The sequence below is a fragment of the Dama dama genome, chromosome X (assembly GCF_033118175.1).
Source record: "Dama dama isolate Ldn47 chromosome X, ASM3311817v1, whole genome shotgun sequence".
NCBI lineage: Eukaryota > Metazoa > Chordata > Mammalia > Artiodactyla > Cervidae > Dama > Dama dama.
The window spans coordinates 81948955-81968814 of NC_083714.1; the positions used below are offsets into that span (position 1 = coordinate 81948955).

Sequence of the window (19860 nt, forward strand, 5' to 3'; positions counted from 1 at the left end):
ACAAAATACTCTGTTTACTCTAGACCTCTCCATAGCATATTTTTGTTTGTACACAAAATAATGCTTTGTTTAACTCCAGTGTATACTGCAAAATTCAGAATCCTAAATAAGAAATTTAGAAAGTTTATTCAAAGTGTTTTCTTTCTGTTATCGTCTCTTTTCTCCTTTCCTACTACCTAAAAAGTGTATTACCCATCTAAAATTACTATTACACTATTTAGAAACTATATGAACACAAAAATTATGTTTTTGAAAGTACTGAGTTTATTTTAAAACATTGCAGCAAGTTTGAATTTCAGTAAACAAAGCCATGTCTTCATTATATGTTGATTTTGGCAAAGAGCACAGACTTGCATACATCAAATGATGTGATAAAGTAATTTAAAGTAAAATGTGTTTGCTTTCAGTAATGTGGAACCAAAGTACAATAGTAGTGTGGAACTAAAGTACAATATACATGTCTTCTGGCTGATGTAGGCCATAATGTTTCTTGTCTTCTAAGAAGTTTTCAAAATTAATATTTAAAAAAATTGATCCTTTTGTCTGATACTTACGGTATTCACGGAAATAGAGGCAGAGAAAAGATTCTCTCTGCTTAGATTAATGCACTCATACAATAAGCTGAAACAAAAATGTCAAATACATCAGAGATAGTGGCATTCATGATCATAAGTTGTTTTAAAAGGGGAAACTCATTTCCAATCTATTTTAAAAGTTAATTAAAAGTCTGAGTTCTTTGTGAAAGGAGGCCATTTTAAACTTATTTGCCATCCCACTTCCATAACATACATATACATATTTCTCCAGGGCAAGCAGCTTAGCAACATGATTGCATGAAAAGTGTTTAGTTAAGCAAGAAATTTTCAACTGAATACATCATTTTTTTGTGGGAGGTTATCTGTTCCGGTCACTGAAATATGCAATGAAAGGCTACATTTAGAAGCCTAGAAGACCTGTGATTCAGTACATATAATTATTTTTTTAAATTTTTAACTACAAAGGAACGGGAATGTTATAAATACCACAGGAAATTACAATGTATGACATATCATAAACATTATCTGCAACTACTTTTTAGTCACAATAATTCACACTAAAAAGGTACAGACTTTTGCTCACTAAAATTAATGAGGCAATTTGGGAACAAGAGACAAATTCTCACTCGCCTTTTAAAATTGCTCAATGTAGAGATACAGATATAATTAAACTGCAATAATAATACCGAAAAAGGGAACAGGTGCTTGCTTTTTAAAATCACTGAAGTACATAAAATGCCTTAGCGGACAATAGTATTCCATGGCACCTACTTAAAATTTTATGTTCATTTCCTATATTCCTCATCACATTGCTAACATTTTAATTATGAATTCATTTTGACTGTTTGCATGTGAAAGTACCAACTAATCTAGTATTTCAACATTAAGCCTATTTCTTTTGAAGCCATGATAATTTTGCTATTTTATAAAAAGCAATGGAGACTCCTTTCTCAGGATGCTTAAGGCAGAATATTTAAGATTCATGCTTGCTGCTTTGCCTGAGCTTCTGCTTCCTGAAATGAAAAAAAAAAAAAAAAAGAACAGATTGAAATATCATAAAACATACATACATGTGTATTTTGAGTAAACTATATTATCTCAAATTACTAAGAATATTCAAAATCAGAAAAATAGCCCCCAGAAAAAGATGGCTTAAAAATTCTTAATAGAAAAACTATAATATAGAAACTTCTGTCTAGAAACAGATGTAATAGAGAACTGTCTACAATTCCATAAAAGTGAGTGATTTACACTTGTGTCAATTATAGTTGACATTTTATTTAAAAGTAGCTAATTTACTTTTTGAGTGATTTTTCACAAAAATTGAGTGTTTAAAAACATTATCATCTACAGTTTCCAGTCTGCTGAGTTTTGTTTAAGGTTAAGTTACTTAGAAAATGTGTTATTTGCTAAAATGCTGTTTTTAAATTTCTTAGCAGTTCCTGTGAACAGTGAGTACTTCTACAATAGGAATTCTGACCTATAGGTGTGCTCTGGCACTTAAGATAGTACTCAACACAAAATACAATTCAAGGAAAAATATATGGAAATAAAGATGGGTGGCATGAGTGAATTTGGTGAAAGAAACCTCAGATTTGAGTTGTAGAAATCATATATACTAGAAAATCAGCACCTAAACACCTCTCTTGACAATATCAGGAGGAGTGAAAGCAACTGAATATTCCAAAATAGGCCTCTGATGCTAACACCGAAAGAAAGAAAAAGTAAAAGGTGCTACATTTTTACCTCCCCTGCAAAAAAAGAAGCAAAATTGATAGAAGGAAACCAGAAGACAGTGTAATTCATTCTTAATACATGCTTAACAAAACAGATGTAATACACTATTGACTCACCTTCCAAAACCCTTAGTAAAAAAAAATATATATATATATATATATATATACATACATATATATACACACATACATACATACATACATATAGTCCCTAAGCTCTTATGAAATTTCGAAAGTAGTGTTTGGCTGTAAAAATGAGTCTGTCTTAGACCCGCGGTATGTATTTTGTTTCATTTTATTGAAGAAGATTCTACATATTTCCTCACACAGCACAATTAATTTTATACCAAAACCCTTCAATGGCCTAGCATATATAGATGGGGAAGCAGTGGTATAAAAATGTGAATATGGGACTAATGTAATGTCCTTCTTCTTACGAGCACCTAATACCTGAGTAACTAGTATTTTGGAGACAGCCTAGTTCCCTAAAGTCACACTTATCAATCTTTACTGATCTGTCACAAACTGTGTAGCTTTCAGTTATCCTTTTTAATGGAATAAATTACTTGCACAAAAATCCAAAACAAAAGGCAATTAAAAATTCTTTATAATTTGTCTTTAAGAACACATACTATTTAATATACTACATTTAAATATACTATACTTATATTTACTCATAAGTATATTATATATACTTAAATATATGTAGTATATTATATATACTTAAATATATACCTGTAAGTATAGTATATTAAATATATTATACTTATATTTAAATATAAAATATACTATATATTTAAATTATTTACTTTTAAAAATATATTTTATTCATACAATATGTAAATTGTGCTAAAAGCTTTATTATTACATAAAAGTAAGTGGCTAGTATTTATAGAATCACTAGTTATTTAATCAACCAGAGAGCTTTAGAAATAGGAATATGATGTGTTCTTTACCTACTCCCACTATAAACATCATTCTATAAATGCATTGGTTTTGAGTCATATAATCCTGGGTTCAAATTCCATATCTGCTACTGAATTATTAGGTACTCTTGGTCAAATTACTTAACTTATCTGAGTATCTGTTTCCTCCTCTGTAAAATGGCATTGAGGATACCTATCTCTTAAGGGTGGAATAAAGATAAAATGAGATAAATGTGAAATGTGTAGCTCAGTGCTTGGTTCATTGCAGGTATCTGTATTTTTTTCCTACCTTTCTTCTTTTCACTTTCTGGATTAAGTGGAAAGTAACTAAGACCAACACCACAACTAAGTGTTGTTAACATACAGTTTCCCTTGGAGATGTAGTAAAATGGAATGGATTTAGTAGAAATGGGAATGTTTCAAATCCCACAGTAGAGGCAGATTTTCATGGCCTTTCCCTAGAGCCAGGTGGTTCAAAGTCAATGAGAATACTTCTTTAACCAGCGTGCTTTGTTCCTTCAACGTGTTAGTGAACATGGCTTTTCCACATCACTGGATTTTTATATTTTAGTAAAAATATATCAATTATTTTATTTTGTATCAAAACTATCAACTCTACTGAAATGTAAGAAATGCTAATGCAAAGAAATTATTTTTTGTATTAATAAAACAGTAAATAGCAAAAAAAGTAAATAGTAAATATCTTTATATACTATGTTTAAATGCATCCAATATTGAAAAGAATAAAAAAATATTTTATTAAATGGGATTCCTTGCTTTATGGGACTATTTGCTATTGGGTACTTTTAAATCACAAGTTTTCCAGTGCACTGGCTTTCAATAATTTTTAAATGTAAAGAGGATGTATTTTAATTATTTGGAAAATAAAGGGAAAAATAGGTATATTATTAGTTATGATTCTAGTCTCTTTTGCCCTATAAATAGATTTTAAATGTAATTAGAATGCTTATTATGCAATAAAAGCAATTCTGTAGTTCATTATAATGTATCTTTTCACAAACTATCATTTTTTAATGAGAGAATGAGTTCATTAAGTGGATAAACCATTTTTGTTGATCCTATTTTTAGACATTTAACTTGTTTACAAACTTCTTAAGATATAAATAACATTTTTATTTTTTTATTCAAAAAGCCTTTTCCGTGTATAAAATTATTTCAATAGGCTTTAATACCCAGTAAAATTACTGGATGAAGAATTGTAAACATTTTTTAGATCCCTAATATATATTTGCCATTTTGGTTTTCAAGAAGTAGTACCAATTTATACCATCATCAGTAATATATGAGAGAATATGTTTCAATGCACCCTTCTCAGCATTGAGCATTATCACTGTTTTATATTTGTTAACTTCACAGATGAATACTGTATCTACTTTTATCACGTTTCTTTTATTATGACTGCATTTTTCCAATGCAGGTTACTTAGCTGTATCTCTTTATTTTGTATACTTTCTTTTCAGCCAGTTCTTTCTGGAAGACTTATTGTCTTGTTAAATTAAAGGGGGAAACTCTTCTGATATAAAATTTATCACTTTTAATCTTGAGAAAAACCTATTAAATACTAACATTCAGAATCTTCCTATTACCAATCTACCCTCAACTCCACTGCCAATTCTGGATGTCTTTTTGTTATCCCAATCTATCAGCTCCCCATAGTTCAATCCTTGATAATATCTGCTGTTCATTTACTCTATTCCTACTTCTAGGGTTAAACAAGGATGAAAAAAACACTATAAATAAGTTGACTGGCTTCATAATGGGCTCATCAACCCTAACTTCAACTGGGCCTTTCATCTTGCTAAGCCATCATTCCATCAATGATCTTAGCCTATTCTTTGGCTTATTATTATTATTTTCAACAAGTGAATACTTTCAATTCTCACTGAATTTCCCATCCTTCCTAGCAGATGATTTTTGTTCCTACCTCATACTAAAGATACAACATTTTCAAATATGAACTTTCCTAAACTCCCATGCACATTAAAATTTCTATTTTCATCTTTCTCCCCTCATTCTTTCCAGTCTCAAAAGAAAACTGCATACTCTCTCCTTTCCAAGGCTAACCCCTCCCTTGGATTACTCACTTTTCTGTTTCCTCCATGACTTTTTCTTTATTTCCCAATCACCCAGGTTAGAAGCCTTAGAGACTGCTTCAATCCTTTCCAACTCTTTTCATACACAAGAATCTAGTAAACTGCCAAATTCTATCACAAGTGATTTTTCTGTGCCTCTTAAATCCATCTTTTCCTTTCTATAGCTGCTGTCCCACTTTAGGTCATCTCTTCTGGACTTTTAAGGTACCCTCTAATGGGTCAGCCCAACTCTAATATTTCATTTATTCAATGTTTCACAATCCACAGATAAATCTGCTAAATTTATTTTCTTAACACAAAGATCAAATCACATCTTAAAATACAGATATAATCACCTCATTGCCTTCCCTCATTCCACACCACGGCTTTTACATGCCTAGAAGATGAAGTTGAAAGCATAGCATTCATGTACACATACATTCATAGCACAGCATTCATAATCTGGCCCCAACCTACCTAGCCAATCTCACTTCCTAATGCATCTTCTTTTATTTAATATGTCCTATTCTAGGTTCATGCTACACTGCACTACTGCTTCCCAGATATACCATCAGGTGCAGCTATATCCAAACGCAGTGGTTCCTGCTGCAACCTCTGTGAAAGACGCTTAGTGTTACTTCAGTATTTTGGAATCCCTAGTAGCTCAAATGTCAATTCCTCTGTGAAATCTTCCCCAAAGTCCTTCGTAGCAATTTATGATTATTTCTTCTGGGTGCCTACCAAACTTTATTTATACCAATCATATAGAATTTACCACAGTATATCATAATTATTTGTAGGCATATTCATTGTATAATTACTTGCATACATGTCCCTCACTAGGTTATAAACACTTTGAAGATAGAGATTATGCCATATTCTCTGTATTTGCCCTACCATCAATATCAAGTCAATATTTGACACTCAGTAAATATTCACTGAATGAATAAATGAATGAATAACTTCCACTTTTCACTGAAAGTCATCAGTCATAAAAAATAGATGATCCTTCCTTTCATACTTTCTCTAATATATGCCCTGAAATTAGTGACAATTTGGGTTTTACTAACTTCTTTAAGGGCTTCCCAAGGTGGCGCTAGTAGTAAAGAGCCCTCCTGCCAAGGCAGGAGATGTAAGAGATGCAGGTTTGATCCCTGGATTGAGAAGATCCCTTGGAGGACAGCATGGCAACCCACTCCAGTATTCCTGCCTGGAGAATCCCATGAACAGAGGAGTCTGGCAGCCTACAGTCCATAGGGTCACAAAAGAGCTGGACATGACTGAAGCAACTTATGCACACAACTTGTTTAAAGGAAAATTCCTTACCTAAGATTTCCTACAATTTGAATTATATAAAGCCTAAAATAATACATTTTATCCATGGTAAAAGAAAGTTTGGCAAGAAAACAGAATTTCATAGTGACTCAAAAATGCCTGTAAATGGTCTCTAGTGAAAACATAGACAATAATACAGACTCAAAATTGGAGAAGGAGCTGGAGTTTGAAGAATCTGTTTAACATACAATTAACTTCTAAGAGCAAAATGTAAAATGCCAGCAGGGGACACACATTTTGATTAAACTAGCCTTTGTCGAGAAGAAATGTGGTAAAAGGCAAAGGCATATTTAAAGTCCATAGCTTTGAGACTTTTCTTCAAATTTGCAATTTAATTATTGATGTTTTTCTTTATATGGTCTCCTCTGGGAACTCTGCCACTCAAAAAATTTTTTCATTGGCAGAGGAAAATTTCCAAATTCAGCCAGCAATTTAGTGACCAGTTTTGAGACTCAGATGCTCTTAGTTAATTTGAATAGGTGACTATGGCAGTTGCTTCCACACGAAAACAATAGATATCACCAAGAATATTATTATGAACTAAGATGATTTCTGTCCATGTAGACCCATACATGACAACTGGAATAATGGATCCTTTAAAGTTGCTAACCACTTATTTGTGAATGGGTCAGTGAGAAATCTGCTGTCTTGGGCAGTGTGACAGGGAAGTCACTCTGCCTACCTCTTATCCACATACATAATATACTTGATTATGCACATCTGTTTACCATACTATGGATTAAGTGTATGCAGAGCAGGGACATTTCCTTTTACCTATGCTGTACGCCTCTGGCTTAATCTGTATACTCAATAAAGGAAATTTTACTGATTTCATTTTAAAAAAAAGCAATAAAGTGGCCTATAAAGAAAAGGAAAAATGAATCATACCTTTGAACCAGGTGGGGCTGTCAAGCCTAAAAAGGCATACACTGCATTATTTTCTCTGGCTTCAAAGAAGGCATCATAATCCTTGATAAAACGAAGGCAAGAAGAATTAGCAATATGCAACCTTCATTGGTTGGAAAGAAAAGGGGAAATTAATTCAAAATGATCTGACTGCTCAACATCATTGGGGGCAGACAGGTCAGTTAACTTCCATAATGCTAGAATTCTATAAAGAGCAGTAAAGAGGCAAGGCTCATTGGACTCCAGTTAATGTGGGTTAAAAGATATACTGTTCTGTGAGATACAGAAATTGGTCTCTTACTTCATACTGCATAGAACTTAAATCTGCCTCAGGGGAAATAGCTTTCTTCACAGACCAAAGTAGCCAACTCTATGCCAGTAAGAGGTTGCTTAATTTTGGTTTGAAACTGTTGTTCCAGTTCACCATTATTTCTCCTGCATTATTAATGCAGATAAAAATAAAAATAAATAATTATAAAATAAAATAATAAAAAATTAAAATAATTTAAAAGTAGAGATGTCTTCAGAACCAATGGAAGACCAGATATTAGTTAGGCATGCCCATGACCATAAGAATAGTAAATCTGTGTTGTGTTTGGAGGAAGGGTATGAGATTTTCATGAAATAAGACTGAAAGGGCAGTTCAGTCCAGTTCAGTCGCTCAGTTGTATCCAACTCTTTGCGATCCCATGAACCACAGCACTCCAGGCCTCCCTGTCCATCACCAACTCCCAGAGTCCACCCAAACCCATGTCCATCGAGTCAGTAATGCCATCCAACTAACTCATCCTCTGTCGTCCCCTTCTCCTCGTGCCCTCAATCTTTCCCAGCATCAGGGTCTTTTCAAATGAGTTAGCTCTTTACATCAGGTGGCTAAAGTATCGGAGTTTCAACTTCAACATCAGTCTTACCAATGAACACCCAGGACTGATCTTCTTTGGGATGGACTGGTTGGATTCTCCTTGCAGTCCAAGGGACTCTCAAGAGTCTTCTCTAACACCACAGCTCAAAAGCATCAATTCTTCAGCACTCAGCTTTCCTTATAGTCCAAATCTCACATCCATACATGACTACTGGAAAAACCATAGCCTTGACTAGATGGACCTTTGTTGACAAAGTAATATCTCTGCTTTTTAATATGCTGTCTAGGTTGGTCATAGCTTTCCTTGTTGACTTGCCATCAACAACCAAGATGGCATACTTGAAAACACCAATCACAAAGTAAAAATTACTTTTGTTTCCCTAACCCATACATAAGTCAAAAATTTAAAGAAAATTCATTAATGATACCAAAATAAAGGCTTTACTACTTTTAAGCAGAAAATAAGGTATTCCTCTTTTTAAATTAATTTCAAACTAAAGAAGTAAAACAGCTCACCTCTTTTCAGCAGCTTCTTCATGAACATACTAAAACAATAAAATACTCTGGTCTGTACTTACATATTCATCAATAACTTTTTGGTGAATGACTCATCCATTTGCCTCCAAGTAGAAGGCAAAATAGGGAAAGGAGTACGTCAAGGCTATATATTGCCACCCTGCTTATTTAACTTACATGCAGAGTACATCATGAGAAACGCTGGGCTGGATGAAGCACAAGCTGGAATCAAGATTGCCGGGAGAAATATCAATAACCTCAGCTATACAGATGACACCACCCTTATGGCAGAAAGCAAAGAATAACTAAAGAGCCTCTTGATGAAAGTGAAAGAGGAGAGTGAAAGTGCTGGCGTAAAACTCAACATTCACAAAACTAAGATCATGGCATCCAGTCCCATCACTTCATGGCAAATAGATGGGGAAACAGTGGAAACAGTGACAGACTTTATTTCTTTTTTGGGGAGGGGGCTCCAAAATCACTGAAGATGGTTCCTGCAGCCATGAAATTAAAAGACACTTGCTCCTTGGAAGAAAAGCTACGAGCAACCTAGACAACATATTAAAAAGCAGAGACATTACTTTGCCAACAAAGGTCCATCTAGTCAAGGCTATGGTTTTTCCAGTCATTATGTATGGATGTGAAAGGTGGACTATAATGAAAGGTGAGCACCGAAGAATTGATGTTTTTGAACTGTGGTACTGGAGAAGACTCTTGAGAGTCCCTTGGACAGCAAGGAGAGCCAACCAGTCCATCCTAAAGCAAATCAGTCCTGAACATTCATTGGGAGGACGAATGCTGAAGCTGAAACTCCAATACTTTGGCCTCCTGATGTGAAGAACTGACTCATTTGAAAAGACCCTGATGCTGGGAAAGATTGAAGGCAGGAAGAGAGGGGGCTGACAGAGGATGAGATGGCTGGATGGCATCACCGACTCAAGGGACATGAGTTTGAGTAAACTCTGGGAGTTGGCAATGGACAGGGAGGCCTGACATGCTGCATTTCTTGGGGCCACAAAGAGTTGGACATGACTGAGTGACTGAACTGAACTGAACTGAGAAGTTAAAACACCCCAGATGTCTAGGATGGATGCAAAGGATAAGCAGGATGAATGACTGTATGGAGATTTGGACTGGGAGTAAAAGAAAGAGAATGGGTTTGAGGCAATCCATTTGAAAAAAATAAGAATTTTAATTGGTTCCTTACCCCACGGTACTGGCTTTCATTGAAAATCTGAGGTGGCAGGGGATATCCTGTGGCTGGTCGATTGTTTTCAGGTACATTTTCTCTCATCCACTTCCGATTCTCTTCATTGGCTGCAATATCTTTTTCTTCAAATCCTATTTTGTTAGCTTCTAAGAAACCAAGCACATCTTGCTGTTTTTTCTTAATCTAGGACCCAAAGGACAAGAAATTATGTTGTTGAACAAACAGCTTTTGTTGTTTTTATTTTTCAAATTCAATAAAATGTGTTAATGAACTAGTAGAAATGAATTCATACATGGATCAAGATTTGTGGCTTTCCAAAACATATGTGGTTTTCCCCTCTTTATTAGTGTGTTCTCAATGATGTCTCATAAGAGGACTGAAGAGCTTTCAGTTCACAGATCCTTTTATCAACCGGACTTTTATTTTTCCTCTGGAATTACATCTAATCATGTAGAAGAAAAGCTAGCTGATGCATATCAATAATAAAAAGGGCAATTAACTGAAAAGTATCTACAAACCTCTCTTAAGTTTAGCCCTTGTTGAAAGTCATCCCAAATGACCTGAGTCTAATTCCTGTCTTAATAAGCACCACACAGCTAACAGAAATGAATCTTACCTTGAGAATGTTTTAAACCTCTATGTCTCAGTTTTCTTCATTTAGAATAGAAACTGAGGAAGATGTAAGAAGAGCTAAGCCTGCTTTTATAATAAGTTTGAAATATACCCATACCATTCATTAGCCCTTAACATGTAACACTAAGGAATCTTGGAGATAATACACTTATTTTGTCTCCTAATCGTTCCTAGAAGGCTTCAAAATAATAAAATTAATATTTTTGGGTTTCTTCCCTGATATGCATTTCTTTTAGAACCTTGATTCACACATCTATAGTAATTGACCCAAATTTAAAACTTAGTAAACATTTCTGAGCTGCAGAGCACAATCAATAAATATTTCTTCATGGAACTACACTAAAAAGAGTCACGGAGCAGAAGCATCAAAAATACAAAATCAAAAGAAAAAATCTTTTTAATGGAAATCAAAATGCAAAATAAAAAAAATTCATATAGTCAAGCCTTCTTTAGATTTATATCCCCACACACACATACATACATGCATAAACAGAGGTCATATTTTTGTTCTAACTTGTTTGTGACTACAGGTAATTTTATCTTTCATCACACAACTCCAGGAAAAAAAAAATTCTCAACTTCTCCCAAAAGGAACTGAAATCACTACAAGATATTTAGATCAGAGCACAGAATGTCCTCCATTAAAAATCACTTGAAATCAGCAAAATTTGTAGCCAGTTTTTCTAATAGGAATCATATTTCCTTATTAACTTATAAAATCAAACTTTAATTTATAAATGTAACAATACCACACCCTGGATCAGGAAGATACCCTGGAGAAGGGAATGGCTACCCACTCCAGTAGTCTTGCCTGGAGAATCCCATGGACAGAGGAGCCTGGTGGGCTACAATCCTTGGGATTGAAAAGAGTCGGACGTAACTGAGCAACTAAACACACCACCTTTTGAATTTTGAGGATTGTTCTCGTTCAGTCACTCAGTCGTGTCTGACTCTTTGCGACCCCATGGACTTCAGCACTCCAGGCTTCCCCATCCCTCACCATCTCCTGCAGCCTGCTCAAACTCATGTCCATTGAGTCGGTTATACCATCCAATCATCTTGTTCTCTGTTGTCCCCTTCTTCTCCTGCCTTCAATCTTTCCCAGCATCAGGGTCTTTTTCAATGAGTCAGCTCTTCACAATAGGTGGCCGAAGTACTGGAGCTTCAGCATCAGTCCTTCCAATGAATATTCGGAACTGATTCCCTTTAGGATTGACTGGTTTGATCTCCTTGCAGTCCAAAGGAATCTCAAGAGTCTTCTCCAACACCACAGTTCAAAAGCATCAATTCTTCTGTGTTCAGCCTTCTTTATGGTCTATTTCTCACATCCATACATGACTAATGGGAAAACCATAACTTTGAATATATGGACCTTTGTCAGCAAAGTGATCTCTGCTTTTGAATACACTGTCTACATTTGTCATAGCTTTCCTTTCAAGGAGCAAACATATTTTAATTTCATGGCTGCAGTCACTGTCTGCAGTGATTTTGGAGCCCAAGAAAATAAAGTCTGTCACTGTTTCCATTGAATTTTGAGGATAATCCATGTAAGAATCAGTAACAGGAGTGGTAGAAGGCTCAATTAAGTTAGTGGGTTTTAATCTCCATGATGCTAAAGGGGGTGTTCAGATTGCATGGAGTGTGTCAAACAATTTGTTCATCATTTGCATATTTACAAATTTAAGTAGATATACAGATATCCTATAAATATGGTATACTTCAAGGCATTTGGCATTCCAACAGATATTTTTAGTGAATTAAGAGTTACTGTTATAGCTAACATGCTAAGAATTATACATGGCCCTCGATGACTGTCATCTGTCATGCTTATGTGAGACAAAAAGCAGAGAACCCTTAAGATAAATGACTCTCTGGGCCTTTCTCACATTATTGAATGCTTAATATGTTGGGAACACTGTTCTCTATGTCCTGAGCTAAGGTGGTAGCCAGGTCTGGTATCAGTGGTAATTACTGTATATCTTCAGTGATGTCCTTACTCCCTAACCATTAGCTCTGGACCACAAGTATTTCTTCCATCTTCTGAAACTGCCTGACAAGTAAGTACACATGCCCCCTAGAGTATTCTACATCTTTATAGGGCTGAAGAGAATGGGCTATAATATTTTTAAAGTAGATTCTGCCCTAGCAAATATGAACATTTGTCCAGCTTTGAATCTTCAGGAAATGTAAAAAATTGTTTCTTATATATCTGTAAGTCCATTTTCAAATATCAATTTTACTTCCTACAAGGGATGATTAATATCTAAACAATTAGTACCTATAGGTGCATGCTTGATACAATATATCCCCAAAAAGTGGATTTGGACAGATGTGACTGAAAACCATGCATTGCTAGAACAATTAGGAACAATTGTTCAGAACAATTAGGAATGGGTATCACAAAGTTTCCCTAAGGAATAAAATTTAAATTTCCTACAGGAAAAAATACTTTGGAGTTAAAAGGTTACTGATATCCTTTTCAACACACAAATGTATTTGCAAGTAGACAGTGGCACTGTTCAGGAATTTAAATCAATCTTTTTCAAAGAGCAAACCACACCCCCCACTTCCACCCAAAGAATTTCCACCTGTCAGGGTTTGAGATTCAGGGTATCCATCCCACCAAAGACACAGAGCAGGGCTGCTAAAAAAACTGCTGCCTACACAAAAAATTCTGTCTCCAGTTAGCCTCAGTAAGTTTCCTGTCTGTCAGCCAAAGGTCAAGTTTTTTTTTTTTTTTTTTTTTTTTTTTTTTTTTTTTAAGAGGTTAACTGATAAGGTTTCTGCTTTAGAAGGTGTCAGAGTGAATGTTCAAATTCCAAAGGAAGGTGCTCACTTCGGCAGCACATATAATAAAATTGGAATGATACAGAGAAGATTAGCATGGCCCCTGTGCAAGGATGACATGCAAATTCATGAAGTGTTCCATATTTTTAAGACAGCCTTCAGAATGGGAGAAAATAATAGCAAATGAAGAAATAGACAAAGGATTAATCTCAAAAATATACAAGCAACTCCTGCAGCTCAATTCCAGAAAAATAAATGACCCAATCAAAAAATGGGCCAAAGAACTAAACAGACATTTCTCCAAAGAAGACATACAGATGGCTAACAAACATGTGAAAAGATGCTCAACATCACTCATTATCAGAGAAATGCAAATCAAAACCACAATGAGGTACCATTACATGCCAGTCAGAATGGCTGCTATCCAAAAGTCTACAAGCAATAAATGCTGGAGAGGGTGTGGAGAAAAGGGAACCCTCTTACACTGTTGGTGGGAATGCAAACTAGTACAGCCGCTATGGAGAACAGTGTGGAGATTCCTTAAAAACCAGGAGATAGAACTGCCATATGACCCAGCAATCCCACTCCTGGGCATACATACCAAGGAAACCAGATCTGAAATAGACACGTCTACCCCAATGTTCATCACAACACTGTTTATAATAGCCAGGATGTGGAAGCAACCTAGATGCCCATCAGTAGATGAATGGATAAGAAAGCTGTGGTACATATACACTACGGAATATTACTCAGCCATTAAAAAGAATTCATTTGAATCAGTTCTGATGAGATGGATGAAACTGGAGCCCATTATACAGAGTGAAGTAAGCCAGAAAGATAAAGACCAATACAGTATACTAACGCATATATATGGAATTTAAAAAGATGGTAATGATAACCCTATATGCAAAACAGAAAAAGAGACACAGATGTACAGATCAGACTTTTAGACTCTGTGGGAGAAGGCGAGGGTGGGATGTTCACAGAGAACAGCATGGAAACAAGTATACTATCAAGGGTGAAACAGATCACCAGCCCAGGTTGGATGCATGAGACGGGTGCTCAGGGCTGGTGCGCTGGGAAGACCCAGAGGGATGGGATGGAGAGGGAGGTGGGAGAGGGGATCGGGATGGGGAACACATATAAATCCATGGCTGATTCATGTCAATGTATGGTAAAAACCACTACAATATTGTAAAGTAATTAGCCTCCAACGAATAAAAATAAATGGAAAAAAAATAAAAAATAAAAATAAAATTAAATTAATCTATTTTAAAAAAAGAGTCATGAAGGATCTTTTGATTAATGGAAATGTTTTTATGCCATGATTATTATCGTCATTGCATAAATGGATTTGGATTTGTCAAAATCCATCTAGTTGTACATATAAAATTGTTGAATTCTTGTATGTAAAAAAAAAAAAGAAAAGAAAAAAATTCCAAAGGAAGAACAAAGCTTCAATAATCATGCTTCTCATGGGAAAACAAGAGTAATTTTCATGACAGTGCTGACCTGCAATAAAGCATTTAATCAAGATGAAATTTTGTCTTGTTTTATAAGTAACCTGACATTTTCTCAGCTGACACTTTAAAGTGAAGATAGACAGAGGTTCCAACTGTGATGCACCAAAATTTAAAATGATTGTCTGACACTGTATTTCATAGCTATTCAACAATATTTCTTGGGTGCCTTTTAAGTGTGTAAGAAATGTATGAGTTTCTCTCAAATGTCTAAAGAAAAATAGCAGATTCCCTCCTAAAATTACAATCTAATGGGAAGGATTAGACATAAATATGTTAAAAAATTTTAATTACCGCAATGGTATTTAAGTATGAAACTTAAACAACCACACAAGGTGTTTAGGTGAGAGGAGTCAGATGAATCACAAAGCAAATGAGTGGAAGGAACTTAGAAGAGAAAGCAAGTGATTATTGCTATGAATGATGCCACTTAGATTAAGCTTAATAATGACTTCACAAATGCTACATACATATCCATCTATACTGAATGCAGACTCATGCTTACTGAAAGCATGATATATTTCAGTTCAGCTCAGTTCAGTTCAGTCGCTCAGTCGTGTCCGACTCTTTGCGACCCCATGAATCGCAGCATTTAGTAAAGCTTAATATAAACAACCAACTGTGAAAAATGAGCTCACAACTATTATAGCATATTGCACTAGAACAATGAAGGTACAGTATTATAAAATAAACCTGTAAACTTTCTAAATGGATGCTCACAATTTCTATGACTAAATTCTTAATGAATAAACACTTGTGTAGGTATGCATTTTGACTTTTTATACAAGTTAAAATTTTTGACCCAGTCAACTTATGCAAAAACAAATTCAGATATATAGACTTCCTCCAATTGGTTCTATTTGTTTTGAATCTGCCATAAGAGAAGCTGCTTTAATTTGTAGAGAAATAATAAGCTTATCTTTGCTTGCTCCTGCTAAGTCACTTCAGTCGTGTCCAACTCTGTGTGACCCCATCCCTGGGATTCTCCAGGCAAGAACACTGGAGTGGGTTGCCATTTCCTTCTCCAATGCATAAAAGTGAAAAGTGAAAGTGAAGTCAGTCGCTTAGTCATGTCTGACTCTTCACGACCCCATGGACTGCAGCCCACCAGGCTCCTCCATCCATGGGACTTTCCAGGCAAGAGTACTGGAGTGGGGTGCCATTGCCTTCTCTGCTTAGCCAGTGCCTAATAAGCATTTAGGTGTGGGGTGAAGGAAGCATGAACAAATAAAATTTAAAGTTGTTGTTTTTTTTTTAATCTTTTACTATTCTACTTACCAAATATACCCAAAAGGAAAATTAAATCTGAATCCCCAGTCTGTTTGACTATAGACCACAGCAGCATTGCCACTGTGTAGTCATTTGGTAACCAAAGAGATCTGCATGCATTTTTAAGAGAATGCTGTAATGAGTCCTTAAGCCACTAGCTTCTTACTGCTTAATCTAATGGTACAACCAGGCAAGAGACATTTGTTTTCAGTTTGCCTGTTTTGTAATGCTGTAAAAAATGCTTTGGTCACAATCAGCCATGAAAAACTTGTAATTCATATCTCTTTACCAACAAGTCTGCAACAAATCTAGGTTAAGACTATCAAGAATTTCCGTGTTGATCTCCCACCTCTACCCCTAGCTCTCTGGAGTTATCCTGAGAGATATTCTACGATGTGGCAGCATAAGAGCACAGTGCAAGGTTTGCTATTTTACTGCTGCCTGCCATCCCAAAATACTGTTACTATTTTCTCTTTTAGTTGTACTTCTACCACATTATGTCTAAAGAGATGTTAAGGTCCAAGTAATTTAGGAGATCCAACCAGTCCATCCTAAAGATCAGTCCTGGGTGTTCATTGGAAGGACTGATGCTGAAGCTGAAACTCCAGTACTTTGGCCACCTCATGCGAAGAGTTGAGTCCTTGGAAAAGACCCTGATGCTGGGAGGGATTGGGGGCAGGAGGAGAAGGGGACGACAGAGGATGAGATGGCTGGATGGCATCACCGACTCGATGGGCATGAGTTTGAGTAAATTCCAGGAGTTGGTGATGGACAGGGAGGCCTGACATGTTGCAATTCATGGAGTCGCAAAAAGTCGGACACGACTGAGCGACTGAACTGAACTGAACTGAATTTCAGAATTGGAGCCTTGTGTGAAAAAAGGAAAAGGTAGATATTTAAAGATACTTTCTCAAAAATAGGAATTACTATGTCTTAAGGTGGTCACAGTAAAGAAAGTGCACTCATGCCTAATTTTCTGGGTTAAGAAGACTTTTCTTGATCAGTTCTGAATAATCTCATCTATCCAGCCCTTTCTTATCTGTAGTTTTTTTGTTTTTTTTTTTTCCCCAGAGTCAGAAGGAACTGTGGTCTCTCTCCAATTCCTTCAGACACTACTCTATGTGTAGATCCAGGAAGTTGTGAAATAAGGAGCACCAATTCAATTCAGTTTGATTCAATTCAATTCAGTCTTCTGATGCCTGAAACTCTATCATTACTGATTTAGAATGGGCAGGAAATGTGCATGTTTGGAGTGGAAGGAGGGACTGCCTGGAGAAAAGTAGGTAAGGAAACAGTGAGGTTTCTTTGTGTGCCTTAGAATTCTGCCCAGAGTCGTCCCTACTTAAACTCTAACAGAAGGTTACACAAAAATGTGTTGGGAATGACCTCCCAAGATAATCTGAAAACAAAATTCCCAAGCCTTACTGTATGTTATTATTGAGTTAAGTTTTGTACCAGATAAAGACCTTTAAGGAGAAAGGAAGACTAAGGCTTGTTGAGTGTTTGCTGAGTATCAAATTCTTTGTGAGGCTATGTATGCATAGCTGTTGAAATCCTGACAGTTCTGAAAGGTTAGTATGATTATCCTCATTTTACAACAATGGAAACTGAGATTTAGAAAGGTTAACAGACCTTCCTGAGAAGAATGGTCTATTAATTGCCTGTACCAAATTACAATTCTAAAGCTATCTGGCTGCAAAGCCCTGTTCTTTCTCACTACATGCAGTACATATTAGAATTCACAATCTTGTTGGGGAAATAAGACTGACACATATGGGAGAGTTCCTTCTAAACTTTGTGATACAGAATAGAAAGACAACAAACCTGAGATATCTTATGTTCTCTTCCAAATAGCCTCATTTAGTGTATTTGATTTCCCAGGTAGTATAGCCTCTTTTCCCTTGACCAGTCTAAACTGACCCCACCGAATTCCCAAGTCCACCAATCTGTGGGCTTGCTTGTACATAGGCAGTATGAACAGAAGAGAACTGAATGGAATGTCATGAGGCCTCTGATTTTTTGTTGACTGCACTGAGAACAATGTAGCCCATGTCCCCCCTTTGTCAAGCATTTCATCCCTTAATAGTTCTGAGTGGGCAAAGTTGGTATGCAGGGCATATTTCTGTACTTTAAATTTACAAAGAAGCAGATAAGAAAGTGCAAGGGCATCAGATGCTTCCCGATCTTTATTATTTTTTTAAAATAAGCAACGTACCCATCACTTTAAAAAAGTCCAACAATCATTTCACACAGCAAAATGATCTGAATACAATAAACTACTCACTTGAAAGTAAAAAAAAAAAAAAAAAGCTTTAACTGAGTCAGTAAGAGACAGAGGGACTAAAGGAAATAGTATCTACAGAGAAAAGTGCCAGATAAGAAAGGGCTTATAAAGATGAGATTATTCAGAACTGAAACTTAATTTAGTCAAGAAAAACTCTTTTAATCCAGAATATGTGGGTGACTACACTTTCACCTCTTGTAGGTGAACTTCAAACCCACATAGTCTTATCAAATGTACTTGCCAAGAGAAGTGTCTGTTGTTGTTTGGTTGCTAAGTCGTGTCCAACTCTTTGTGACCCCATGGACTATAGTTCACTAGGCTCCTCTGTCTAGAAAAGTATTAGCAGGTTAATAAATAATAGACTAATTTGACCAAAGGCTGAAAGCCACAGAATCAAAATATATACTGCAATCCAACTGCTGCTACACTGGTTCCCTGTGGCCAATTTCAACCTTACCCCCTACTGCTTAACTTTAAAATTTCTGCATAATGTTTTATCTATCACTCTAAAAATATGCATTCCTCAGCCACCCTACAACAGATCAAGCTGCCTTTATTCTTGCCTGAGTTTATTGTGCCAAAGTCCTGGAAAAGGTCAGTTTTCATTCCAATCCCAAAGAAAGGCGACACCAAAGAATGTACAAATTACACTTTTTAACTGTGTTCATTATGCATTCTAGCAGGGTAATGCTCAAAATCCTTCTAGATAAGCTTCAGAAGTACATGAACCAAGAACTTTCAGATGTACAAGTTGGATTTAGAAAAGGCAGAGGAAGCAGAGATCAAATTGCCAACATCCATTAGATCAGAGGAAAACCAAGAAAATTCCATAAAAACATCAATTTCTGCTACATTGACTAAGCTAAAGCCTTTGACTGTGTGGATCAAAACAAATGATGGGAAATTCTTCAAAAGATGGGAATACCAGAAAGGGAAAACCACCAAAAGAAAGGGAAGACCACCTTTCCTGCCTCTTAGAAACTTGCATGCAGGTCAAGAAGCAACAGCTGGAACCAGACATGGAACAATGGACTGATCTAAAGTTGGGAATGGAGTATGTCAAGGCTGATAAACTGTCACACTGCTTATTTAATTTATATGCAGAGTCCATCATGTGAAGCTCAAGCAGGAATCAAGATAACTGGGGAAAATATCAATAACCCCAGATATGCAGATGGCATCTTCCTTATGGTAGAAAGCAAAAAGGAATAAAATCTTGATGAAGGTGAAAGAAGAGAGTGGAAAAG

General features: G+C 35.8%; 1 protein-coding gene and 1 non-coding gene across 2 annotated transcripts in view; one reads left to right on the top strand and one right to left on the bottom strand.

Annotated features, from left to right (window-relative positions):
• Nucleotides 1-241: 241 nt before the first annotated feature.
• SH3BGRL (SH3 domain binding glutamate rich protein like) overlaps nt 242-19860 on the bottom strand; it is a 98426-nt gene continuing 78807 nt past the window's right edge. Inside the window, exons 2-4 of the mRNA XM_061136221.1 lie at nt 10118-10303; nt 7515-7595; nt 242-1549 (exon numbers count right to left, since the gene is read on the bottom strand). Of these exons, the coding sequence (XP_060992204.1) occupies nt 1517-1549; nt 7515-7595; nt 10118-10303 (300 nt within the window). The 3' untranslated portion in view covers nt 242-1516. The remainder of the gene's footprint in view (nt 1550-7514; nt 7596-10117; nt 10304-19860) is intronic.
• LOC133053192 (U6 spliceosomal RNA) lies at nt 13582-13688 on the top strand. The gene has a single exon (XR_009692127.1). It is a non-coding gene; the product is annotated as a U6 spliceosomal RNA (small nuclear RNA).